Source organism: Orbicella franksi, chromosome 13 (genome assembly GCF_964199315.1).
Source record: "Orbicella franksi chromosome 13, jaOrbFran1.1, whole genome shotgun sequence".
Taxonomy (NCBI): domain Eukaryota; kingdom Metazoa; phylum Cnidaria; class Anthozoa; order Scleractinia; family Merulinidae; genus Orbicella; species Orbicella franksi.
The window spans coordinates 7023749-7049752 of NC_138157.1; the positions used below are offsets into that span (position 1 = coordinate 7023749).

At 41.2% G+C, this 26004-nt stretch overlaps 3 protein-coding genes across 4 annotated transcripts; 2 read left to right on the forward strand and 1 right to left on the reverse strand.

The window, feature by feature from the left end:
• The first annotated feature begins 34 nt into the window (after positions 1 to 34).
• LOC145465447 (phosphatidylinositol 4-phosphate 3-kinase C2 domain-containing subunit beta-like) lies at positions 35 to 7708 on the forward strand. The gene has a single exon (XM_081449224.1). The coding sequence runs from the start codon at positions 498 to 500 to the stop codon at positions 5505 to 5507; it is 5010 nt and encodes a 1669-aa protein (XP_081305350.1). The 5' UTR covers positions 35 to 497; the 3' UTR covers positions 5508 to 7708.
• Positions 7709 to 7836: 128 nt separating this feature from the next.
• LOC145465281 (uncharacterized) lies at positions 7837 to 16386 on the forward strand. Its single transcript, XM_081449058.1, has 4 exons — positions 7837 to 9485; positions 11627 to 11876; positions 13183 to 13299; positions 14037 to 16386. The coding sequence occupies exons 1-4, from the start codon at positions 9018 to 9020 to the stop codon at positions 14285 to 14287; spliced, it is 1086 nt and encodes a 361-aa protein (XP_081305184.1). The 5' UTR covers positions 7837 to 9017; the 3' UTR covers positions 14288 to 16386.
• A 100-nt stretch (positions 16387 to 16486) lies between these two features.
• On the reverse strand, positions 16487 to 25287 carry LOC145465279 (D-lactate dehydrogenase, mitochondrial-like). Of its 2 annotated transcripts, none has more exons than XM_081449057.1 (12): positions 24858 to 25287; positions 24211 to 24474; positions 23685 to 23826; positions 22650 to 22716; positions 22118 to 22210; positions 21579 to 21684; positions 21061 to 21154; positions 20667 to 20795; positions 20417 to 20544; positions 20154 to 20244; positions 18805 to 18916; positions 16487 to 17778 (listed from the first exon to the last, which is right to left on the reverse strand). In XM_081449057.1, the coding sequence occupies exons 1-12, from the start codon at positions 24972 to 24974 to the stop codon at positions 17610 to 17612; spliced, it is 1512 nt and encodes a 503-aa protein (XP_081305183.1). In that variant the 5' UTR covers positions 24975 to 25287; the 3' UTR covers positions 16487 to 17609. The 2 variants fall into 2 exon arrangements, with proteins under 2 accessions (XP_081305183.1, XP_081305182.1); XM_081449056.1 differs by lacking the exon at positions 18805 to 18916 and adding an exon at positions 18965 to 19076 and having other exon boundaries at positions 24858 to 25284.
• Between the last annotated feature and the right edge of the window lie 717 nt (positions 25288 to 26004).

A 26004-nucleotide genomic window follows, 5' to 3' on the forward strand; every position in this document is an offset into this window, starting at 1 on the left:
AGTCCACTATTGTTGATTTGTTATTTACAAAAATAATACTGTAACGCGTCAGAACTACGATTGAAAATACGGTTAGTTTATTCATATTGGAGACTCAGTGAAACTTAAGAGAAGTCCTTAAACAAAGGAGACCCTTGACGATCAATTGTTTTGTTGGAAATAGCGAAGTTTTGGGTAAAAAAGCCACCGAAGAAAGACCGGAAGACGGACGGACAAGTTACTTGGATTCACGGATTTGAACGTCGCTTGTTGCCCACACAAAGTACAGTATTTTCCCGATTTATGATAATCCGTCGATGTAGTGATTATTGTGGTAGCTACAGCCTCTTCGTCAAGAAATGGAAAGGCGAAAATTGAATGATTTTAACTTCAAAGATGCAATCTAATGTTTTGTTACGCGTGTCTCTTCAAGAGCAGAAATTTATTCATAGTTTTCAAAGGCGACACGACTGATTTACAAGTGACATTGTTGCGGCTTTCGTGGTTTTAACCGAAACATGGCAAAAGGCAGAGTGGACTTGGACGACCTGATTGCGTTTTCTTCCGACGAGGAGGACAATGCAGCCATAACATCGGGAGAATCTTGGCTGGCAGTCTTGTCGTCAGAATTCAACGCAGGAGCGGGAAGCCGCTTTGGAACTGAGAGTGCACGTTCGTCATCACCGAGTTTCTTTGATGGCCGTCAATCAAGTAGTGATCGAAACAGCAGCAGAAACTCTAATCACGAAGTGCAAAATGCTAAAACGAAAACCCGATCTGCACACTTAAACCTTGCCAGTGGAGGAAATCACCTGAATCCCTTTAAATGGACCGATTTTTCAAGTGACAATGAGGCAGAACGTGACAGTCTATTTAATCAAGAGAGTAGATTGAGGGCATCCCGTTCTTGCGATGACCTCTCGCCTCCTAGAAGCCCAGAGAAGAAACCAAGCAACATTCCTCAATTTCCTCATGGTGGATTTTCTAGTTATCATTCATTATTTAAACCTCCCTCTGAACTAATGAACTTTCAAAGTCCAGCAGCTTGCAATGGCGGACAGGCAGTTCAAAAAGCTCAAAGTCAGCAATCTTACACCTCTAGTCCTTGCGTGACATTAAACAGCCAGCATTTTGACCCAAGCATGCATAGTACAAACCAATCTGTAAGAAGCACTGAAGCGTCAAATTCCAGTGGAGAGCACCCTTATGGTTCTATCACTCTGAAGCTTAAAGGGAATCCGGGAGAATTCTCCAGAAAAGGAAGCAGTGAGAAAATGTTTTCAACAGAAAAACTCTTAAAAGGCAATGATGTCTTTCCAGCAGAGATTACAAAGAGCGCTGATAAGTCCACTACTAACTATAAGGACATAAGGTCTTTGAGAGTGCAGTTTCCTGATGAAGAGGCTGGTGAAAGGTCTCATCAGTCACGAAAAGGATCTTTTTCTCGCACAATGTCTGTTCCTCCTCCTCGCCCACCTCCCCCGAAGATTTCCCAGTGTCCACTCTCAGCCTCGTTCCCTGACAAGAAATCACCATGTGCATCAATGACAAGTGATCGTGATTCCAAGTTTATCTTTTATGGAGATGGGTTGTTTGATGTTGCTAAAGAGAGAAACGAAGAGGCCGCTGCCTTCAGCAGAATGATGACTGAACTCAGATCAGACTTCCGCTGGGATGAAGCCACAAACCCAGGTCACGTGATAAGTCCCACAATTCCTTATGATCACGAGAGATTTCCTAACAGTACTGAAGCGAGTTTTGCAATTTATACCAGGGAACGACAGGACACCCTTAAGTTCACGTTCAGTGCCCACAGCCGTGTCAGCAAAATAATCGAACTTGCTCTGAGTTGCTTATCAGATGACAGTAAACTTGTAGAGTTGAGTTCAGCTGCAGTTTATGTGCTTAAAGTTTGTGGTCGTTCCGAGTATCTTGAGGCAAACGGTATCCTGGTTCAGTATGGCTATGTGCAAGAATGCATCAAATTCAGACGCGAGGTCGAACTTGTACTCCTTGAAAGCTGGCAGGTCTCTACACAGCTGGCCAGAACCGAGGAAGACGACCTTGAAGGCAGTGTTTCTGATAACTACAAAGAATTCTTTGACTGCTCCGTCAGCACTGCTGTGTCCAGGTATGGGCTGACTGTGCTGCTGGAAGCATTCAACGATGAACTTGTCAAATTGCTGGAAGAAACCACGAGTCAGAGCATGCCACGCTTTGAGCCTAGCCGCGTAATCCAATCTGTGAAGGCCATTTGCGCAACTCTGGCTACCTTGGAGACAGCAGAAGTGATTAATGCCGTTCGCAGGTTAAAGGATCTTCAAACGACCGAGACTTCTGGTAGAATGGTTCCTGACCAAGCCGAGTTGAGTGATGCCCTTTCAAAGCTGCAGTCAGCTGTTTTGCTTCTCATTGAGATGTACTGTGATGCGTTTGATACAGAATTTGTCCCCAGTAGGGTAGACAGACCCAAACTGGCCGGTACCATAGAGGTCACCCGCATGACGGACAACGTCCGCATCCACGTGGCATGCGCTAACAGACTCCCTCTGCAATGGAATCAGGACTTTGAGAGCTTTGAAGTACACAGTGGAGTTTACTACGGAGGACGCTTGTCCTGTCCTCTTGAAGTGACGCAGCAAAAGAAGATCACCAGAAGTTTCTTCGACCAGCTGAGATGGAACGAGTGGCTGCAGTTCCGGATTCACGTTCGTCAGCTCCCGCGTGAGTCCCGCCTCTGTCTTACCCTTTATGGTATTCCCCCCACAAGCAAAGGGAACACCTTGAACACCAGTAGAACACCGCTTGGCTGGGTGGCAGTACCCCTCTTTGATTTCAAGGGTGTCTTGATATCAGGAACGCAACTTCTCGGCTTGTGGCCTGATGGCACAGCCAACCCAGTCGGTACCTGTACTTCAAACCTGCTGCACCCCTCTAGTGTGATTCTGCAAGTAGAGTTTGAACGATATTTGGCAGACGTAGTGTTTCCGGACTTTGAGGCTAATGGCTGGTTACCTTACGATGAAACCGATCGGTGTGAACCTCAAGCCACGACCACCGAAGTGTACAAGCACATTTTGGAAAAGGATCTTTTTAACGAGCTGAAGCCAGAGGAGAGCGAACTGCTCTGGGAACACCGTCACTACTGCATGTCAGTCCCTAAAGCGTTGCCCCTCATTCTGTCTGCTGCGCCTTCTTGGGAGTACGGGTTCCTTCCAGAAATCTACAATCTGCTGGCTTCGTGGGCGCCTTTGAGACCGGTAGATGCCATGGAGTTACTCAAGGTCAGCTTCCCAGACACCCGTGTGAGAGACACAGCAGTGGAATGGATGGAGGCGCTCGCAGACGATGAGCTGTGCGATTACCTTCCTCAACTTGTCCAGGCGTTGAAGTATGAAATCTACCACGACTCCTCCTTGGTCCGTTTTCTTCTGCGTCGGTCCCTTGGCAGTGTCCGGGTCATGCACTATCTGTTCTGGTACCTGAAAGACACCATCATTGATCCACAGTTCGGTCAACGATTTCAGATCATTCTGGGCGGCCTGCTAAGTATCTGTGGAAATGCGCAGAGGTCCGAGTTTACCAGCCAGGACGAAATCGTCTCTGATCTGACGCAGGTGGCTCAGACGGTCAAGAATGCTAAAGATTCTACCAGAACGAACGTCCTTCAGCAAGAGCTAGCAGTGATCGCGGCCAGCTTCATCACAACCGTCAGACTTCCGATAAGTCCGAGTTACGAGGTTAAAGGCATTGATGCAGGAGCAAGTGGCTACTTCACCTCGAACTCCGCACCACTGCGACTCATTTTCAAGAACGTTGACCCGTTTGGCGAAGACGTGCACGCCATGTTCAAAATCGGCGACGATATGAGGCAAGACAGGCTCATCATGCAACTTGTTGCAATCATGAACAAGATCTGGTTACGAGAAGGAATCGATCTGAAGATGATCACCTACAAGTGTGTAGCGACCGATGTCGATATGGGGATGGTGGAAATCGTTAAAGGTTCGGTTACACTTCGTCAAATCCACACTGAACTGGGCTTGGCAGGTTCCTTTAAGGATGAGCCGATCGCACGATGGATCCAAAAGTACAACACCGGCGATGAAAGCTACCACCAGGCTGTGGAGAATTTTACAGCTTCCTGTGCAGGCTACTGTGTCGCTACCTACGTCCTCGGAATCGGTGACCGTCACAACGATAACATCATGATCAAGAGAAGCGGTCACTTATTTCACATTGACTTCGCCAAGATCCTCGGAAACGCACAGATGTTCGGCTCATTCCGCCGCGATCGGGCCCCCTTCGTGTTGACATCGGACATGGCTTTCGTTATAAATGGTGGTTACGAGCCCAGCAGTCGTTTTCAAGACTTCGTAGACCTTTGTTGCAAGGCTTTCAACGTGATCCGGCGCCACTCCAACTTGCTTCTAAACCTATTGTCCTTGATGCTCAATTCTGGCATTTCTTGTTTAAGTCAGGTCGCTGATTTGAAGTACATCCGAGATTCCTTGCTCCCAGACGCCTCCGAGGGAGAAGCTACGGCTGCCTTCACGAGACTCATAGAGGCCAGTCTCTCTTCCTGGTTTACGCAAGTAAATTTCTTCATTCACAACGTGGCACAGGTCCGTGACGTGAGTCAACTAAGACTTTCAGCACCTGCCAACTCCAAACCAAGCTCTGTTCTTTCGTTCGCTCACGGAACGTATTCTGTCGATTCAGACGGCTTGGTGGATTCTGCGCGAGTTGTCGACTTTCAGAAACGCTACAGTCCTGAGAAGTATTACATCTACGTTATTAACATTTGCCGCGTAGGCGTCGAAGAACCGTCATTTGTGTTTCGTCGGTTCAACCAGTTCCACGAGCTACACACGAAGCTCACCGAAGCGTTTCCGGACAACAATCTACCCAAGCTCCCCAGCAAGATCTACATTGGTCGATCGCAGATCCGGGTGGTGGCTGAGCGCAGACGAAGCGAGCTCGACGATTACATCCGACACTTATTGATGATGCCGGCTGAGATTTCGGAATCGGAACTTCTGTACACATTCTTTCACCCATTGCAGCAGGACAACAGAGAAGCAAGCAAGTTTTCGGTTCGCCTTCTCCCCGAAGAGAAACGAAACCGCGAACGACCCATCGGAGGGCAGGTGAAGTTGCTGATTCGACACGAGCGCGAAGCTCTTCGTGTAATGGTCATGCACGTAAAGGAGTTGTCTCCCAGAAATACGACAACCCTCGCGGATCCGTACGTAAAACTTTACCTCCTGCCGGATCCAACCAAGGCGACAAAGCTGAAGACCAAGATTGCGCGAAAAACTCTTAACCCGACATTTAACGAAACCTTGTTGTACAGCATGTCAGAGTCGGAGGTACGACAGCGTTGCCTTCAGGTGACTGTGTTGGATCACGATTATGTTGGCGAGAATGAGTTCCTTGGTGGAGTGCTGATCGATCTTTCACAAGCTGAACTGAAGAAGTCTGTGGCCCGTTGGTACGCACTAACTGACATCAGAAAACCACTTTGAGAGTGCTGAATACTTCGTTGCTGTCCGAGAGAAATGAGGCGACGGGATTTGGGGACTACTCTAATGAAAGAGAAGCCTGGATAAACAGAACTGTCTCTTCGCGCCCTTAATGCTATCTGACATTCAATCCGCCAAAAAACGTCCTTACTAGTGACACTGACAGCTTTCTAACAATCCACATAAATTATTGACTGTGTGCGGAAGCTCACGACCGAAGAGCAACCCCTCACTACGGGAGACAGGAAAAGATAGGGATTGGGAACGAGGTTATGTAGTATTACGTCACCGGTATGGAAACAACATCTGTGAACATGAAAGCACCCTTAAGTTGTACAGATACACCGACGAGAAAGTAACTCATTCTTTCAAGCCGTTACATATCTCAAACAGTGTCTCGACTATTATATTGACTTCGAATACATGTGATAACTTCGGACAAGAAAGTACGTACTTTAAAGCTTTATACGTTACTGTAAATATTTCGGATGCTTAAAATTTCGGACGCTTAAAGCGTACGGACTGTTTTATCTTCGGACACTTTTTCGTCCGAAATTAAAATCATCCGAAAGTTTTTGCAAGTTATAGATTATAGATTCCTTTTTAAGTTTTTTGCCATCTTTCTGTTAGTTATCAATAGAAGAGAAAAACGTGCTAGTCTTGGAAGGTGGAGGTGGGGGATAGTGAAGAAATTGAAGTCGGCTGTAGTTAATTATTTTCACTGGCGATTGTCAGTCTATGGATTGGCCGCAAATTCTGTAAAATAAACAGGGATGTCAAACAGGGACTGAAAGTTTCATAATCAAATTTGTTAACAATACTCGCCTTGTCCAATAGATAAAGAAATCACTTTTGAAAATACGTCACATTTCATTCACACTTAAACATATATGACTGGATTTCACTTTTATTTCACGACTCCTGAAAGCCTCAAAATCACTCCAAGTGAAGTAGTGAAGAACACGAAATGGAAGATAAGAGAGTGGAGGAAAAAACAAGACTGACATTCCTTTGAATTTTTATGTCGTCTACTTTAGAGAAAAACACACACAAGGGCGAGAGTTTCGTAAACACTGTTTTCATAAATCCAGACACGAGTAACAGAAAACACTTCAGGGCCTTATTTTAAAAAAGATATACATGGTTTACTTCTTTATTTAAAGGCCCATTTGTAACTTATAAGGCAAGGGCAACGAATGTTAAAAACAGGTTATATTTTCTGTGATTGGCTGAGAGCAGGCCAATTTATCGTTAATTTTTAATTTGCACTACAGTACAGTGAGTGATCGTGTGAAAGCGCGAGCGATTGAGAATTTCCTCCACTCGTGATATTTGAAAATTCTTTCAAATGGTGCAGTTTTGAGAGACTTTTCAAATGTCAGTTGTGGTATAAATCCCTAATTTCACTCGCATTTCAGTTACCTAACTAATTTATTTCCTTTTGATCTTCAAAACTCTTCTTGTACAGAAGTTGCAAAAGACAATATGTACTTCAATCCTTGTGGGAATTTTTTTGGATTTTTTAGATTGCATTATCAACAACCTCTGCGTTCGTGCACTGCTAGTGCTGGTTGTTTTGGTGAAATTATCACTTGTGATATCATGTAGTTTTCTCCCGTGGAGTTGATGGGTTAGGAGCGAGTGCGTGCTATTAATTCAATGTGAACAGCTGAATTCTCTCATGCACAGATACAAGCGTCTACAGATGAAATGCGGCAGGAATGCTTTAAAAAGAGAACTAAGGCGAGCGATTACTTGGTAGTCAAAAAGTGCAAAATGTAATGAAAAACATAACTTTAATTTATGTACAGGTTAGTTTTAAATAATGGCTTTTTACTGAACGTGACACAATCTTTAAGAAGTGGCGTTACCTAACATGACAGAATCGCCTACAATGGCAACACGTAAACACGCGCCAAGTAGGGGCGGTTACTCTGCAAGATCTTGCCAAAGAACGGGCACTTTCTTTTAAGTTTTACGTATGAGAATAGGCTTTAAATTAGAAATTAGTTTAAATGTAGTACTTTCACAATTGCCTCAAGTAGGAAACAACATAGTGTAATATAATTGTGAGCAATTCACGAAGCAAGTATAGCGATCGATACGTTGTCGTGACCGTACTGACTGGTTTCCTTATCTTTAGTTTGTGCATTCTTATGAAAAGTAAATTTCCGCCGAAAAGGCCATGTATTCGCTGAAAAATGATCCAATGTCTTCAATCTGTGTTTCTTGTGCATGTTAACATGAGAGGGTCGTCACCCAGTTCTCCCCCTATCACGTTTCTTCTCCCCCATGCTGTAAAACGAGTCGTAAATATCCAGTATTTCCTCGGTTTAGCAAACGGGAAGGAACCAAGGAGTTGATCCACCAGTTGAAAACGAAAACCTGGAGAATTAAAGAACGTTTTCTCTTTTTCTTTTAAGATGTTAAAAGAGGCCATCGAACAGAATCTTACAAATGTTTTTCAGTGGACCGAGGAAAACCTCTTTCATGGAAAGGGGGACACTCGATAGTCCAGTTTGTCGTTGAAGTTGGCGTGATCGGTCTGTCCAGTAGCTGGGCCGGGGCAAAACACTCCTGAAATTTGGATATCTGAATCATACAACAAAAAAGTAGCCGAGTGTTCTCCCGCCGGCGATGCTTTTCCAGCACTGACTCCGGCAATATCTCTGACTCGTCCCGCTGCCCTAAAGAGAGACTCGTCTGCACTGAAAACGTACGCGAGGATTTCACGAGAATACTGAGTTACCCTGGTAAGACGGGCATGGTTGGTTAGAAGCCCACTTTGGATGAAAAGTGTAGATTACTCATGTTAGTTCCATCTAGTTTAATTGATTCACAGAAAAGCTCCGGGGCGCGTTTCACGAAGCCGTTTCTTTGTGTTCAGTTCAAGCCTTTCCGGAAATTAATCACGGCTAGGAAGGGAGGACGAACAAGAGGTGCTGCCGACTAACTTTGAGACCTTTCGTGATGACCCGGTAATAATTAACCGCAAGGTCTATCGGTAAAAATTTGCTTGCAAAATCGTGGGGCAGATTTGAAAGGTTAAATCTGAAACACAAGTGAAGTTCTGCCGGGTGATCCATACTAAGTGCTCAGAGAGGTGAGCTCAGCGCTAGCGTTCAGTGGGACGATTTGCTCACATGTTAGATCGTCAACCGATCGCGACTTGCGCGTGACTTCTGTAACCTCGGACAGGTTTACTGCTCTTCCCATTCAGGTAATGTACACCCCCCTTCCGCATTTTAGCTAGATGACTTTACAATACGCACATACATTGACTGGTCTAGATTTTGAATGTAAACTCCTTCTTTCCCACTGACTTCTTGTGATCTGTTCTTATTGGCTGAAAATTGACAGAATTCAGACGTGACAGCTTGGGAAAAGTAAAATTTGTTTTTGCCTTAGCTTTACAGTGAATAAAAAACAGGCGTTGTTTGGGCACATTTGTCCCGTCGAAGCCAACAACTTTAAGAGTATGAACATCCGGGAACTTTGGTCACGTGATGCAACATGCGTGCGCACAGGAAACGCGGAAAGTCGCTTCGTAACACGCAAGTTTTTATCGCAGTTTCCCTTCTGATGAAAGAAATGGAAGAAACCTTTGCAGAAAGTGGAAGTGAGAACTTCGTTAAGCAGAGAAACCATGCCGGACCATTACCGAGGGGTCTTTATGACCTGTTTCTCAGTTGTATTCGCGCGCGCTCCGCAGCCACCCTCCCACGGTGGCAATGTCCTTGGCCGAGTGGACCTGATTTGAAAGCGGCCGGTTTCCCGAAACCAAAAGGTGGCGTTACTAGGCGAGAAAAGTTTAAAAACTGGGCTGAACGCATGGATGTACGCTTCGATTCTGAGGCTAACCGTGAAGTACTTGTTTACAAAAGAACTGGGAAGATAATAGTGCCTGTAGAAGACTTTGAGGCAGTTGTAAGTAAAGTACATTCAGAGGGGCATTACGACGCTAAGAAGACATTCTCCTTGGTAAGATTTTTATCTCATGGATTGTGATAATTATGATAGCTACTTCCCTTTTAAGTTGATAGAGAATTTAAAAACAAGTTGAGAGGATGTTTGGTTTATTTTTGTTATAAACTTGTAGTAACTAAAACGACATCATTTACATCATAATCGAACTTAACTTGGACGTGATTATCAAGTAGCAACTCTGTCTCCCCCAGGTAATCCTTGGGCATTTGAAGTTTTGAACTTTCGTCGCTTGTTCCATCCCTGGGCTAAAAAGGTGTTCAAACTTTACAGTTTTAGCAGTTGTTTAAACACCCCATCCCTATGATTTACATTTACATGGTAAAAGAAAAAGTATTTATTAATTTATTTATTTACTTATTTATCATGTAAGTACAAATTCAGTGCTGAATCTATAGGACAGTGTTAGCGCATAAACTTATAGATTTAATAACTTAAATCTAACAGGAAATAAAAATACACACTTGAACACCCACCTTGAGCATTTTCACTCTTTCTCCAGTTGTACTAATGAAATATAAGCTTAAAGGGGATTACCATTTTACAATCAAATGATAAGTTTATCTTGAAACATGAGTACATATTCCCCCTGTAACCCTATGTGAAACCAATGCAAAATCTCCCCCCTCCCTGTGGGCACAGCAATGTGTCAAATGCCTTTGGTGGGGGGGGGGGGGGGGAGGGTTGCAGATGTTTATAATCTTTGAGTTGGATCACTACATTATCACTTATTATTACTACTAGGCAGCACACCAAAATGCGTGAAAAAGAGTTTTATTATCCGATATTTTGTTCCCCCCAAAACAGACTTTAAGCCATGTTTATTTTTGTGCATGCCCAGGAGTACTAAGAGGACCACATCTTATGTGAAAACCTGTTCCCTAGAATACAAATACTGTGGGATATTAATTTTGTACTAATTTCGCATGTTATTTGTACTTTATGGAGTGTGGTTCCAAGGGTGAAAATTTAGTGAGTTTCAAATTCAATATTTTTGACTAGCTAGCTGCACTGCAAGCAGTTAGCATTTTTTATGAAGACTCTGTTTTCTCTGAGCTTATTTCTATTATTGAGTCTAGTTATATTAATAAAATTACTGAAAGATGTACCAACATTAGTACATCCTGTTTTGTTAATTACTTTGCATTTGTTTTTGTTATATACAGGTGATTAAATTTAACAGGGATCCACCTGTTAGTTTGAACATGTAGACTTCCTGAAGCATTGCAACCTATTGCAGTTCCTGAATTTTAAAATTTTACACTAAACAAAAATTGAGCGATTCTTTTAAATGGTGTTTTTGTCTATTCCTTTCACTAGAGGTTGTCCTGAATACTAGCTTTCAGACTGTTTGACAGTTTTGTTGAGAAACAAGTTCAATAACTTCAGATTCACCTTAACGTCCATTGATTGTCAGCCTCTAGAGTTGATTGGTGGCTGATTTATTGCACACTTCCAGAAAATATCCATACTTCTTGCCCCCCCCCCCCCCCTGGAAGGGATCAGAATTTCCTGGGGGTGGGAAGTTCTGTAAGACAAAAAAAACAATGAACTGTGTGAAGGTTAATTGGAATTTCCAGAGGGGTGTTGGGGGAGGGGGGGGGTTCTTATAAAAAATCCCTTCTGTAGGGGAGGTATGGATATTTTCTGGAACGATAGGTACATTACTAATCATCTAATTTACATATAGTTAACACTGATTTTAATGCAGTTTGATTGTACATGTATTTTTATTAGCTTTATATAGTTAATGATGTCATAAATGTTACTTTCACTCACAAATTTGTTTAGTGATTGTCCACAATTCAATCAAAGGTTAGCTTGTGTTACACTCCCCTCACAAGTTTGAAGAATGAATCAAACTTCTCCATGTTTACCCAGTTTGAGGTATCGTCTTGTATGCAAAATTGCACAGTCACAACTTACTGATGAGCTTGTGTTGTACAAACTGGGCTGCATATTGTATAAGCATGCATACTTTCCACTGGTATTATGTACTTTGTTTTAACAATGATAGTGGCACGTAAATAAAAAGCATGAGATTCAATGAAAAATAAAAGTTAGAATAAACTAAATCGTTATGAAACTACATGTATTAATCAATATTATTGATTTGATTTATCACATAAAAATTTCAGATTCAAGAAAAGTACACAGTGGGTCACAGGGACTTTGGAATTGACAAGAGCATCATCAGCATTGTGGTAGAAACATGTCCTGGATGTCTAATGAAAGCCAAACTTTATAATGGGATCAAAAATGGAGACAATGACCCATTGGAAAATGGCAGACTACCTCACGTAACATACAATGGAAAATTCTCAAGTGATGCACGATCCATGGTTGCTAATGTCCCGGACAATAAGTGCATATGGTTTGATAAGTCAGGTACAGCCATCAGTTTACAGATCATGTGTAATTATCTGGATTAATGCATGTACCACTCTTACTAATCACAAGGCTGTGGCCTAAGAAAAATTACAAGGAGCCCAAAAGTTCCTAACCATGAAATCCTGGAGCTTAATATATGAAAAAAGTAAGTTTTTCCAGTTGCCAAAAGGTAAATTTTAAAGTTAGCTGTCTCTGGTACCCAGGTGCCTCTAGGGCACAGCTCTGAATCATTTCATGGGAGTGCTGATTTGATTGATTGGAAAAGGTAAATCTGTGCTTGGGCCAAACTGGCACACACTTCCAGAGCTTATTTTGGTTTCTATAGCGATTGAGGCAACTAAGAGTAGTTAATACTACAGTTGCATGACTAAACCTGGATAGAATGCTTAAGCCATAGTAGTTCCAGCTTCCATTCCCTCCCCACTCAGTATATAAATTTGGCCCAGTAAGGTGAACACTTTAGTGGTACCTGCTTGTACTCCTGGATTGAGATACATGTAGTCAAGTGCCTCGTCCAAGACAGGCTTGTAGCCAGGATTTGAAAAGTGGGCCACCATCCAAAATGTGCTATAGGGCCTGCTCAAGTGAACAATTTATAAGGCAACATATGAAAAATAAAACAATTTTCTATAATAAGTGGCCATCCACAGGGTGCCTGGATGGCCATCTGGCTAAAAGCCTGGTCCAAGATCACCACAACAATGATCCTATCTAGATAGCACTTAATATCTGAAATCCAATTGATGCACTGACATGTACCACTACAAATATTAGCCCCCAGACCTCCCATGTTGAGACTGGTTACTGTTTGTCAGAATTTTTGCTAAACTTTGTATAATGGTTACAAATTAATCCATTAACTTGTGCAGCCTGACCTACACTTTTCAAGGAAGGGTGGCTCTTTACATGTAATTAGTAAGAGTAATGAAGTTTTTGTCCACAAGTGGCCAGTCAGTACAAAACTAAAGCAGGCACTCTGATGTCACATCTTGGCAAAGTGCATTCCCCACATCATAGTTATGGTTGTTCCACTGTAATTACATATTTGTAGCAAGGTTAAGCATCTCCTCTATATTGTACATGGTGCCACTTGCGGCAAGGTTTAGTACCATTTCTACTAATAAATGGTTCTGTACGGTTACATGTGATTTGTGTACTTGGCTGTATATAGTGATAATTTATGGGAGACTCGGCAGCCTGTAATTACAATGATTATGTCTCATCACCTAACGAGATTGCAGCTGCATCAGAGAGATCAGTGAATTGCCTCGTGAATTTTCTCTTGTTATCATTTCTCCGACAGCCCTTGCAGTAAGTCTGGATTTCAACAGTAAACTCCAGGGTTTGATAAATGAGCTAAGAGGAGAGTATGGAGCTGTTCTGCGGGGAAACAAAGATGCCAAGGATAGGCTATTAAAGAGTGAGTGTATTGATACTCAAGCCTGTAGTGTTACTCTTAATGAGACATTTAATAGCATGTTCTGCAGAATGAGAGGATGTGGATGTGAAATAGCCTGTTGAATTGGTATATATATTGCTGATACCAAAAGCAAAGATACATGTAAGACTGAAGGGAGAGTCTGCAAGAAGTGATTAGATTTCTAATATTATTATATTTTTTTGTTAATAATAATATTATTAAAAAAATAATAATAAAATTATTATTATTATTAATATTATTATCATTATTATTATTATTACTATTATTATTTACTTATTTATTTATTTATTTATTTTATTTATTTTTTTGGTTACCAATTGACCAACTCAGGGGTTTCATTACCGTTTTCAACGGGAGGGCAACTGGTTTTCACAGGCGGACAAAAGTTTTTGAACAGAACTCCTTTATGAGAAACTCTTTCCTCTAGATGGTCAAACCAGGCAGGCAAAATCATCCTCACAGGTCTGGCCCATAATGAAACCCCTGTGGCAGCTGGTGTGCACTTTTATCAGCTTTTTCTGACTACATGGATTGTGCCTGCTTGTCGTAGTCCACGGAAGTTTTCATTTGTTTTACTACCTCTGCCTTAATGTCAGTGTTCGAATAAGTGTTAGGGCAAGGGCTGGGGTTAGGGTTTAGGTTGGTGTCTGACTGTGTAAAGTGATGTTACTGTTGGTGTGAGATGTTAATGCAAATATTCTTTCCTTTCCCTCTAGAAATATCCATTACTCAATTTATAATAAAGGAACACAGGAATTCGGCGCACTTATCAGCGGAAATACCTGAGTACAACCAAACCTTTATCGATGATATGAAATCGCTTCTGGAGAGCTACAGAATGCTTGGGAAAGAACAATTGTTTGTTGCGGACATGCAACTTCTTGGTGAAGCTTACAGAGGAGAAGGCTACACAGACTTATTTCTCCAAAGTGTGGAAGCGCTCATACGTTCACTTCTATCCAGATAGCAATTGCTAAGCAATTACTAGTTGTGATGTGACCAAACGGCTTTCGGTAGAAAGTAAAATCGCCTGATAAGACAACGCCATAATGTCAGCAGAAAGCGAAGTTAGTGTTCAGTGTTTAAATATTTGTACTATTGTATATGTTAATATTCAGTCGTTAAGAGACCTTTTTCATGACCCTCGAATGTAAAAACGCGTTCACACTTACTTCCCTTTGTGTTTGTTTGCCCTTTATTTGCTGATGAAACCCTCGGAGTGTGTTGAGGTAATAAGAACAAAGTGCTGCCCTTGTCAGCCAATGAGATGTAAAGCCAACAAAATAAACTTGTTTTGTTTAACTCGCACAATTCCACCTTACCTACAGGTACATGTTACTGCCATTAAACCACATTCCTTACAGATTAGCTTAAACAACTTCACGGCAGCTATACTGGTGCTCCTAACACCTCGCCTATCTTCTTCGCGCTCTGTTGCGCATAAGACCGCACCTTAACGTGGTGGGGAGGTTTGCGTGCCTTAGTGACCCTGGAAGCTATACCAGCTGGGACTGCAGTCCCTGGTAGGTTCAACCTTGCTAAGCAGGTTCCAGGTGAAAGGTCGGACGAACTACAGCAACTGACCCTCCGTGTTGAGGGTTGGGCGAAGGGCCACTAACCCTTCCCTGTAAAACACCTCGCAAATTATTACGGAACCCGCGGGGTAAAGGGAAGAGACGGCTGAAATTCAGACTATGTTCCTAGGCAATAGGGAAAAACTGACCTTTTTATTTGAAAAGAAGCTCCTCACGCTGGAAAACATTTATTTTATCCGAACACCAATTTGGCTGCCCAGACGTCATGGGAGAGCGCTCTACAGACTGACTAGCCAGCAGAACAGGTGGAATTCTGAGTGCACTAACACGAGACATTCAATGTGAATAGAGTCTGAATAGTTTATTGAGGATGCGTCAGTCAGTCATCTGATGCAGATGTATTCCACCTTATAATATACTCTGTATCTTTGTCAGGTTCCAACAATTAGAACTTGTGCTACGACAGATACGAAAACACTATAGCTAAAAAGCCACCCTTTAGTTGGTGGAAACGTATTCCTCGTTTAATGCGGTAGCACGAGACTCGAGGAAAGGGTACAGCATCAATAAGGTAGAGCATTTTACCATGTTATAACAGAAGCTAACGTCCCATGACACCCCTCAAGCCTCTCCATCGTGCCGTCGGAATTTTATTTTTTGACTAATTTGTCCCTAGGTCGTCAGAAATTATATTTGGAAAGAGCAGACTGAAGCGCGATACACAAATGCGGAGCGCAAAGCGCGAGTCCAAAGAAATCGCGCTTCGCGTTTGTGTATCGCGTTTCGCGCTTTGCCCCGCTAACTATCAATCTGATTGGCTTCTTAGCAGTCTATCGGTTGATAGCCTTCGAAGAACGCGAGTTTTCAGGCGTCACTGCTGTACATGTAAAGTCATCGATAAACACGTAAACCCGTCTGAATAAACGCCATCGATTTTCTCTGTAGCTAGATCAGTAACTGGGTTTTCAACTTGGTCGATTTTGCTGTCTCGTTTCGTCGTTTCCTTTTCCGCGAACGCCCTCGCGTTTTGCGCTCGTTTATGGTGTTGGCGCTCTGTCTTGGCAAACCGCCAGCTCGTCAGACTCACTGTGAGAGGTAAAATCCTCTCTTATGATTGATAGCAAGTAATTATACTGTAACAAACCAGAGCCCCGTGTTAAACTCAAGAACGTGTTTTGAAGATTTTGTAGTTACAAACATTTTCAAAACATTGGCCAGGGTTATCGGGCGGGAAGCGAAACCCCTTTTTGGGTGGCTTTATTAACAGAATGTACCCTAGCCTGGCATGCGAGCAGGCTCACCTTCGACTTAAGCATGAGGGGCGAAGAGTGCAAGTCTCCGAGCAAAGCAATCTGGCGAGGAGGATCGAGTCGGGTGATGAGACCTCAAGAAACGTGAGCCTGCTTGCAGGCTATAAAAGTTCTCTTTCGCATTGATCTTGTTACAACTACCCTACTAGCAGAGCCGGCTCTGCCAGCAGGGTATGTTACAACCAGACCGCCGTGTCGGGTTTCCCAAAACTCATTCATATTTATTAATTTTGACTTTCTACAAGATTTTCCTGTTTGTTTCCCAATTCTACTGAAAGTGTATGATTATGCACTGGGAAAATATATCTTTGTAAAGCATACAGGATCGAATTAGAAATTTAATTATCTTCACCTATTTGCTATTAGGATCATTAATGTTGATGATTCATACACGTCTAGTACACGCCTGAAGTTCTCAATCTACTTTACAGAATCTAGATAATTTACTTTCTACCTAAAATCATAAGATCTGTCTCTGAGGCATGACGGCTTATTTGCGGAAGTAGTGCATGCTATATTCTTGGTATAAAAAATCTTTAGATTTGAATTATATTATCATACACAGTTAATTTTAACCACTGACCAGCGCTACAGGCGTTTCACGACAGCAAAGTCTTTACAAGACATTTCAATTCAAATCAAGGAGATTTGTAAGTATACATCTTATATGAGTTATTCAGACATGTAAGCTAAAGAGTTAAAACTCTTCATGAAATGACCCCAGCGACGGTTTACATACGGTATCAATATAAAGCACTTTCAAATTTCCAAATCTTTGTAGGGTATTTGCCTCCAACCGGGATTTGTGAACTAACAAAAAGCGACATTCTCCATTTATAAAATAAAAAGCCAGTCAAATGCAATGATACGTCATACCCGTGTCACATAACGTCATGCAAAAAGAAGGCACAACCAATAACAGCGCGCGTTATGCGACCAAAATGTGATAAAAACAGCATTCAACTTACTTTCCAATCTAAAGCGAGAACCAGAGAACAGGCTTCGTTCTCTGGAAGCAGATAGGACAACTAGAATAGGCTGAAGTAGGATTAAAAATCAGCAAAAGCCTAATTTCTTTATTTCTATACGATTTTTACTGCTAATTTTAACGTAGAAGCGTTCTGACCTTAGCCCCAATAAAAAAAAAAAAACAGAATACAACCGAAGGACAAATAATGCTATTGCTAATTTACAAAACTAAATTGAATTATCCTGGTATTGTTTAGTGACACTTTATACAACCGGGCCAGGGGTCCGTTTCTCGAAGGTCCTGAAAAGTGTTCGCACCCGAAAAGCCGTAGCAAAATCTCAAACCTTTTGACTGCAGAGCTGTTTTATTCATATATTCCTAATAAGAACAGAGGTTCTCTTCATTCAAGAAGTTTCTCTGGCTTTCGAGAAACGGGCCCCAGACCTTGATTTTTACAACAAAGTTGTTTTTTCTCTACAAAAATACTTTTCCAGGGTTCAGGATTCCGTTAGGGTCCAACAAGTTTTTTATTTCTTTCATCACTTGAACTCCAGTTGGGCCGATCTCCTCTGGTAACAGGGCTTGCTTGCCACACCCTATCCCGTGCTCTCCAGTACAGGTACCTCCCATGGCCAAGGCACGTCTGGGTTGAGAGAAAGAGAGAGAAAAAAACACATTGAATTGATAATAGTCATTACAGGGTCGGTACGCTAATCCAGTCTATCTGGCGTACTTTAATTACGTGATATTATCGTGAGAGAAACCAAGTCACGACAGACTGTTTCACGCAGCCATGTCTATGGACGTAGCACTTCAGTGCGTACCAACAACAGCACCATAGTGAGGTTTGGGTGGAAATTTTTCTACAGTTCTTGTCTTTTGTTAATCATGGCCTTGACTCGGCGCCATTGTTCGCTGGTCTATTCTTGTACGAGAGTTCTATCACGATTGCCGTTCTCTTACTGACTACGCTGCTCACTATCTATTCTGTGATAAATAGTGAGTAGCGTAGCAGTGTACGGTTCTTTACAAAATGGCGGCAGCTTCTTTGCATTTTCGAAATGTCTGTGACGAAGATTCAGATAAAGGTTTGAACGACTAGTAGATTTTTAGATTATTCGCTCTTGATTTCTACGGGTGATATTTGACTCGCGCTGCGCACTCGTCAAGTTCGTCAACTATCACGCCATAAACATCTCAAACTCGTAATCTAATGGTTTAATAGAAAGGATGAGTGCTCGAAAAATTGCTGTTTTGATCTAATTAGTGGGTGGTAATTGATGCTTCATGGCTCACTCTTTTCTCGCGTTCAGCAATCAACTAAGAAAATTGAGCTGAGCAACGGCCATTTGGATAGAAACTAGTTCCTTGATTATAAAGAGATAATAATAATAATAATAATAATAATAATAATAATAATAATAATAAAATATTTATATAGCGCCAATATCCTAAAAGTTCAAAAGCGCTTTACAGTTAGAAATATTAAAAACACTTAAGACAAATCAAGTAAAAATAAAAAAATGTCGCTAAAAAGTTATAAAAATGCTTTCTTAAAAAGGAACGTTTTTAGTTTATGTTTAAAAAGGGACACTGAGGAGCTGTTCTTGATGTCAGACGGAAGAGTGTTCCAAAGTGTAGGAGCTGCTACAGAGAAAGATGAACCTACCTGGATAGTCTGTCTACAAATTCTTTTGCTTTCTTTAATTCCTCTTCGCATTCCAAATCAAGAGGAAGCACGCAGTGGAAATTTCCATCTCCTACATGCCCCACAATTGGGGCTGAACCAAAAAAGAATAAAGAGCTAATTAATCGATCGTGATTCTTACCTTCCTAATCTCAGGGTGAATTCCTTTGCATTCCGGAGTTCTTCCTCGTCGTCCGGTTTTATGGGAATAAAACAATGGAAGTTCCCATCACCCACGTGCCCAACAATAGGGGCTGGAAATGAACGAGTGCAAGTAATATTAAACACCAGGAAAAAATTTGAAAACGCAGCTTTATTTCTACGGTTAGGCCTACCGTCCACACCAATCCGTCACGAAAACGGAGCTTTTCGAAAACGCTCTTCAAACCGGAGAAATTTGAAAACGCCGGCTTTTTGTGTGGGCGGAAAACGTTTTGAAAACGGAGCTTTTCGAAAACGATAACGTCAGAATAATTATTTGACTTCCCTGACCGAGTTTTCCTCAAACACAAATCCAAAATGACTGGTAATTGTTACATTTTCAAATTCCTCTGGCGTAGTGTGGACGGAAAACATTTGATGCGTTTTCAGAGTGAAACTTCCGTTTTCAAATTGCTCCGGCGTAGTGTGGAGAGGCCTTAAACACTAGAATTAGGAGAATTAAGAAACTCGCAAAACCTCAAGGGTTTAGACTACATTTTTTTACGGGATGCGGACTACGATATCTTAGTTCCTAGATTTTAACCCGCTCATTTGAAGTTTTTGCAGTTTTGTAATCGTTATTTAGTCTTTCCTGCTGGACTGTCTGTTTTCTGTAGGAATTATTCTGTCACGGTCTGTGTCATCACAGTTAGGTCCAGATAGATTCAATCTTGGGTCTCCGTCTGTTGCAGTTAGTGTTTGGCGAGTGCCTAAACCATCTTTGCTTCTAACCCGTCGATCGTTATTTTTCTGCGCTAAACGCCATCGCCGGGAAGAAAAAAAGAAACGATATCTAGTAGATGACACTACGGCTAGCTAGAGTGGAAACTTAATCACAGCTGAATATCTTGGGCCAGCTTAATCATAATCCTCGCGCGCTGTGGCCAGTTTTCGAATTCCAGCTTTTGTTTTTCAAAGCATTGAATCAAGGAATAACTGCAAAAAAAGAGAGAGTATTGCCAAGGCCTTGATGAAAGGAAACTTGTGATTGACGAGTTGATTTGAGTACATAAATTAAGTGTTTTCTTGCATGTACTCTAACTTCACGACTGGTACAATTGCTTACTTGCAATACGTGTATTTATCTCCTGGAACAACGTATCAAAACGACTTTATATTTCTTTACTAACCAATTAAGTTGGAAGCTATGATGTCTTCCTTTGTTTCCACAATTATTTCAGGCAGTCTCGAGATTGGAACACAGACGTCTGTTGATACTCCCTAAGCAAAGAACACACAAAAAAATATGTGTGTGTATAAGTGACATAGGACGTATGTTATATAGCGATATTTATTATCCAACTGCAGCGAATACTGTCCAAATAACAGTACAAATGTACAGCGATATTGTACAGTAGAAACCCTGTACACCATAAAATAACTTGTACATTACCTTACAACCAGGTCTAAGAGCCATGTCAGCATACCAAGCGTTATGTCTCGCTTTCCACAATTTGTTTCGTTCCTCCAGTTCAGTGGCCCACTGAAATTTAGAACCACCATTGCTTTCGATGATCTCCCCTAAAAATGAAGTAAACTAACATTACAGTTTTGCACACATTTATACTGAGAACTTGATGTAGGCTTAAAAGTGCACAGTTATTGTCAACTAAGCCTGAAGTCATTATTGGCCCTCATCTGACCTGCAATAGAGGCTTGTTCCTTGACGCCATTTTCAGATCCTTGAAACTCCAAGAACAGGGTAGGAGTTACGGGGTAGTTCAACCCTGAAAACTTGTTACAAGCATCAATCTGCACATCATCTAGAAACTCTACAAGACAATAACATGAATTACTTATACTTGGTCCAAAACATTCCAAACAGTGTTTAATGAAGTGGTTCAAGTATGGAAAATAAAAGAGGTAATATAACTTGTGATTTTCTATTTCAAGCTGCCAATAAGAAGATTACTATTTTGTGATCATCAACACTCTTTTCAGCCACTAAATTATATGAAATTATTTTTAAAAATATGTTAATATTTATTCAATTATTTATTGATCTACTTGAATATTAAATCATTACTATTAACCTACCAATACGAGCCATTGGAATGCCGCTCTGTAGAATTTCTACCACAGCATCAACAGCAGACTTCACATCAGAAAATGAAGACACTCCAGATGCTGTCTGCAGTTGAGATTTAACAATCAAATGTAGACGGTAAATACTAAATTGTACAAAAAAATATATTCTTTTCTTTTCTAGATCCTATTGTTTGCTGTCTCATTTTCAGTTATTGGAGGCAAGAAGATTTTGACAAAATATGTCAAACCTTACATGCACAATTGCACATAAACTGTTATAACAGTACTTAGTACCTGATGCTAACTCAAAATCAGTTATCTCAAACTCCCTGCTGTATTGATCTCAAATCACTTTTCCTTGGAAATATTTTTTTCAGTCACTTTCTATCTTCTATCTACTATCTTGAACCCCACAACATCCTAAATATTTTTTGTTTCCCAGCTCGAGATAGCGGGATTCAACTGCGAATTGTCTCTTCATAAGAAAAGTAACAATGAAATACAGCATCGTAAATTAACATCATTACCGATTCTGGTATCCCATACAGCCTCAGGGTCACCTTCGTAATAATTCCCAAAGTACCCTCAGAACCAACAAACAGGTTTGTCAAGTTGTATCCTGCCGATGTCTTTCTGTGAAAAAGAAAAGATATATATTTTATTTATCAATGACAATTTCTTTATATAATCTCTGACTATTAAATTGCTAAATAATGTATATCTGGCAGACAGACTAAACCTGCCATCACTGTGACAGTGTATCTTTAAATGCCTTTTATTCTTGTTATTAAAGTTAAGTCAATACATAAAATGCTTGCAAAATCAAATTTTAAGGGAATTACATACATGTATTAAAGTGAGATTTGATCATAATCACATGCGATCTGCCATGCAGATAATACTCTCAACTTCCAAGAAAGTGTTGAATGCTTCACTCTATAGCCAGCTACCTTACTTCAAGTTAGGATGAATTAAGCCATGCAATACACCCTGCAGAGGGGGCATTTGAACAGATCTAGATAACCTCTGCCCTTACCACTTATTGCAGACCAATGATTGACAGTACCTTGTCCGACGTCCTTCCCCAGCTGTATTGATGACCCTTCCATCTGCCAGAACCACTTCCAAATTCATAACATTCTCTCGCATTGTTCCGTACCTGATAAAAAAGTAAAGAGTTAAATACATCATGTACTTGTCAATAATAAACACTTGACTTTTTGTATACAAAATTGACAACTTCTGAATCAATAGTTCACCTGACCACTACTGTTTGATTTTGTTAAGAGCTCATTCTAAATGTAATTTAGCAGAATTAAAAAGAATATCAGACTTGTTTGCAACATTTTAAACTAAAAGCTAATTTAAAGCGGTGCTATTATAATTATTAAAGCACAGAAGTACTCCATTGCAAGTCAACCATCTTTAAACTTTCAGCCATCATAAAAAATTTGATCAAAAATAGGATCTAAAGCACATACAAAGAGTATCTTAGTTAGACGCATTTTCTTTAGGACCAAAAATGTGGTCATAATAAGAAGGTGGTTGTATTAAGGGGTAATCATAAGGTAAGGTTCCATTGTATCAGTTTTCTATACCTGACTGCATTTGTCCCTGATGCACTTGTAGAAGCCATACCACCCAAACTAGCATCTGCTCCTGGATCTAGAATATTTACAATTTTAATTTATAAAATTAACAGTGCTGTTCAAATACACAAGCTAAGACACCGTTTTGTATCATCCACTATGTTAAAGCTCGGGCTAGATACATAAAAAGTTACTCTGACTCACAGTTTCTCTGTCCAAATGCATAAGGGTGAATTAAATGCTGGAGACAACTTTACAATAGACGCATCCCATTAGCAAGGTGGGGGATTAGAATATACCAGAGATGTAAAGCTGTAAGCACCAGCCTGATGGGCAACTTGGACTGCTTTAATGTACCTTTCATGAATGCTAGCTATAGAAAAACACTGAGGAGGTAATAAACAACATGGAAGATGGATGGTCAAGACTGGAAAGGATTGACAGAGATGGATTTTTAGAGACAAGACAAATTTGAAAAAAACATTCAGGCCAATAGTGAATTGACACTATGATGAACACATTAAGGAGTGGTTCCTGGCTGACCACTTCAAAAAAGGTGTCAGTCTGTGCCTTAAAGTGAGTTGACAGTTACTAAGAGAAACAAATGAAATTCAGTCAGGATCAATGACACAGCCATGTCTGCATTTAGGAGATGGCCGTCTTATGGTAGTGTCCAGCAATGTAACTGTACATCATACAATGCGCTAACCACGACCTGTAAGTTGAAGTACATTGAAGCTACAATCCATATTTGAGCTTGGTGGCCCATCAGGCCATTGGCGACTACTGTAGGAGTATTTCTACTCCCCCCTACATGGGATGCCGCTTCACCAAAGGGTTACCCCTGGCATTTATACACCTGAGTGGAGAGAGGCAATGTGAGAGTATTAAAAAGTGTTTCGCCCAAGAATGCAACACAATGACCCTGGCCAGAGCTTGAACCCAGAGCCCTGAGCACTAACCAAAAGGCCATCACACCATCCATGATGTACACTTGTTAAATACTAATAACATCGTTTTATTTATGGTTAGTAACAAACATACCAACAGGGAACCACAGTCCTGTGTCTCTCACATAGTTATTAAGCTGGTTTCTTGTAACACCTGCTTGCACTGTCACATCAAAGTCCTCGGCATTAACCTCTAGTATCTCATTCATTTTTGTCACATCCACACTAACACCACCCTAAAAAAAATGAACGACCCTCTTAAATTTACAAAAAGTAAAACATTTTGCCAGTATCTTGTTCAGAGATCCTTGGCAAGATGTTCGTACCATGAATTTGATTTTGATATCTCAGCTAATTAAGATCTTGCCAAGATCACAGCGAGACGGAACAAGATCTCAGCTGCTAAGATTTTGAGGAAAAGCTAGGCCAAACCTTGCCAAGATCAGGGTAAGATTTCAGTAACTAAAAATTCACCGTCTGTGGCAAACTTGGGTGCTGAATATCACTAATAGCAAGTCACAGTTACTGTAACAGCAAGTCACCGGACAGAATTCAATCTTCCTCTATGATTTGCAACTAAAGCTAAGTTAATTACATAAATTAACGACCACATTCACTACCTTTTTGGCCACCACACCCCCTTCCAGTCCTGTCCCAGATCCAAATGGAATCAGCGGGAGACAATTATCATTGCAAAGTTTTGCCACCTGACAGACTTGCTCTCTGCTGGTGGGCCATACTACGAGATCAGCAGGATGGCACTTGTGGTGAGATTCATCTTTTCCGTGTTGTTCCCTCACAACCATTGCAGATGACACATTGTTTTCTCCAACTATGTCTTCAAAAGCTCTTTTTATGTCGTCATTAACTGGTGAATAGGCAACCTACATACAAGTTACACGAAACGTAACAGAGAATGAACAAATGTAATCATGCGAAACATATGGCAGGCGAATATAAATTTCAGTTAGACTCCTTCTTATAATAATAATAATAATTATCCTTCTGATACCACGCCAGTTCTTTACCCACCCAAACCCCAAGTGTAAGACTAGCGTATATTGTTTCCAAAAATTTCTGCAATGACGTCGCTTTAATTAGACATCTTCAAAACACGAAAGTCACCCAAATTTTTTCCAGATCTCTCAGTATAAATCACCAACGAGTTATATTGCAAAACCCTACCATATGCAAGCTTAAGTTAAGCTAACACAGATATTTGAACATTACTTAACAATAGACATCGATGCGTAAATTATAAGCTTACCTGCGATACTTGTGACGAAGCAGAACTCCATCGAACATGACAACACGCAGGAACAAAGAATCTTCGATCAAGAAACCGACAAACCGGGCGAAGAGCACTTCGAGCAATGGAAGTCATGTTGAATTCAACTACAGAGTTGTGAAGAAGGACAAACGTTTATAAGTGCAAAAAGCACAACGAGACGACCTCCATATTTAGTTTTTTTGTTTCTCTGAGTTACGACCAGTGTACCCTTCGGCCTCAGCTAAACCGTCACGCAACGCCACTGAACGCACTGATGTAACGCTCCCTTCGTGACTGCATGCGGGTCTGCGGCTTTAGTATTTGAATATTTAATTTAGCGACCAACGTATTTAGAATTGGCAAAATGAAACACGACAGACTCCGTCACTCCTCAAGAATAGGCTGGAAAATCCAAACAGAAAAAGGGGACAAGGGGAACCACGGTTCTTTTCAGGGTAGAGGCACGTGACAGATTCCTGGTGGCAATTTATAATAAGTGTACTTTATTCTATTCTATTCTAGTTTATTTTTTACTAAAGAACACTGTTCTTTGAAAGTAATGGAACTCGTGAAATCACAAGAAAACTGGCCCCGCTTATTAAGTTTTAAGCCCGGGGCGGACTCCCAGAAAAAAGGACAGGGGTGGTCGTCGGAAATTTTGAAAAGAACCCCTAAGAGGTTCCAAGATCCTGTTTTGTGGGCGTGGCTTGAATTTTTTTTCACCCGTAAGAGGTACCAATTCTAAAACAAAATATTAGGGGCCTGTTTACAGGGAGGGAGGGTTACCCTAGCAAGCGGGTTAACTCTAGCTGGAGGGCAAAAGATAGCCCGGGTTACCCTACCTGCGTGTTAGGGTCACCCGGGCAGGCGGATTAACTTTTTCCCTTTTAAACACTACCCGGGTTAACTTTCTAATTGTTTCCAGACTATTTGAGTGTAATCGCGTTTATAAGCAAAATTTCACAGGTAGGGTAACCCTACAACCCGGGACAACTTCAGCAAAATTCCCAAGTCTAACCCCGGTCTCTCAGATGGAAGTTCGTATTAAAGGGAAACTCCTAGCTATTAATCAATGAAAAGTTCATGAAATTATATTAACCGCCGTAGCGAGTTAGTGAGGCGAAGCGTTAGGGTACTCGTCGGT

Coding starts and splice junctions, on each gene's coding strand:
- LOC145465447 (XM_081449224.1), top strand. CDS start 498: ATGGCAAAAGGCAGAGTGGACTTGGACGACCTGATTGCGTTTTCTTCC.
- LOC145465281 (XM_081449058.1), top strand. CDS start 9,018: ATGCGTGCGCACAGGAAACGCGGAAAGTCGCTTCGTAACACGCAAGTT. Junction 9,486..11,626: donor CTAAGAAGACATTCTCCTTG/GTAAGATTTTTA, acceptor TAAAAATTTCAG/ATTCAAGAAAAGTACACAGT. Junction 11,877..13,182: donor CATATGGTTTGATAAGTCAG/GTACAGCCATCA, acceptor TTTCTCCGACAG/CCCTTGCAGTAAGTCTGGAT.
- LOC145465279 (XM_081449057.1), bottom strand. CDS start 24,974: ATGACTTCCATTGCTCGAAGTGCTCTTCGCCCGGTTTGTCGGTTTCTT. Junction 22,211..22,649: donor TCAGGGACAAATGCAGTCAG/GTATAGAAAACT, acceptor CTTTTTTATCAG/GTACGGAACAATGCGAGAGA. Junction 20,796..21,060: donor CATTCCAATGGCTCGTATTG/GTAGGTTAATAG, acceptor ATTGTCTTGTAG/AGTTTCTAGATGATGTGCAG.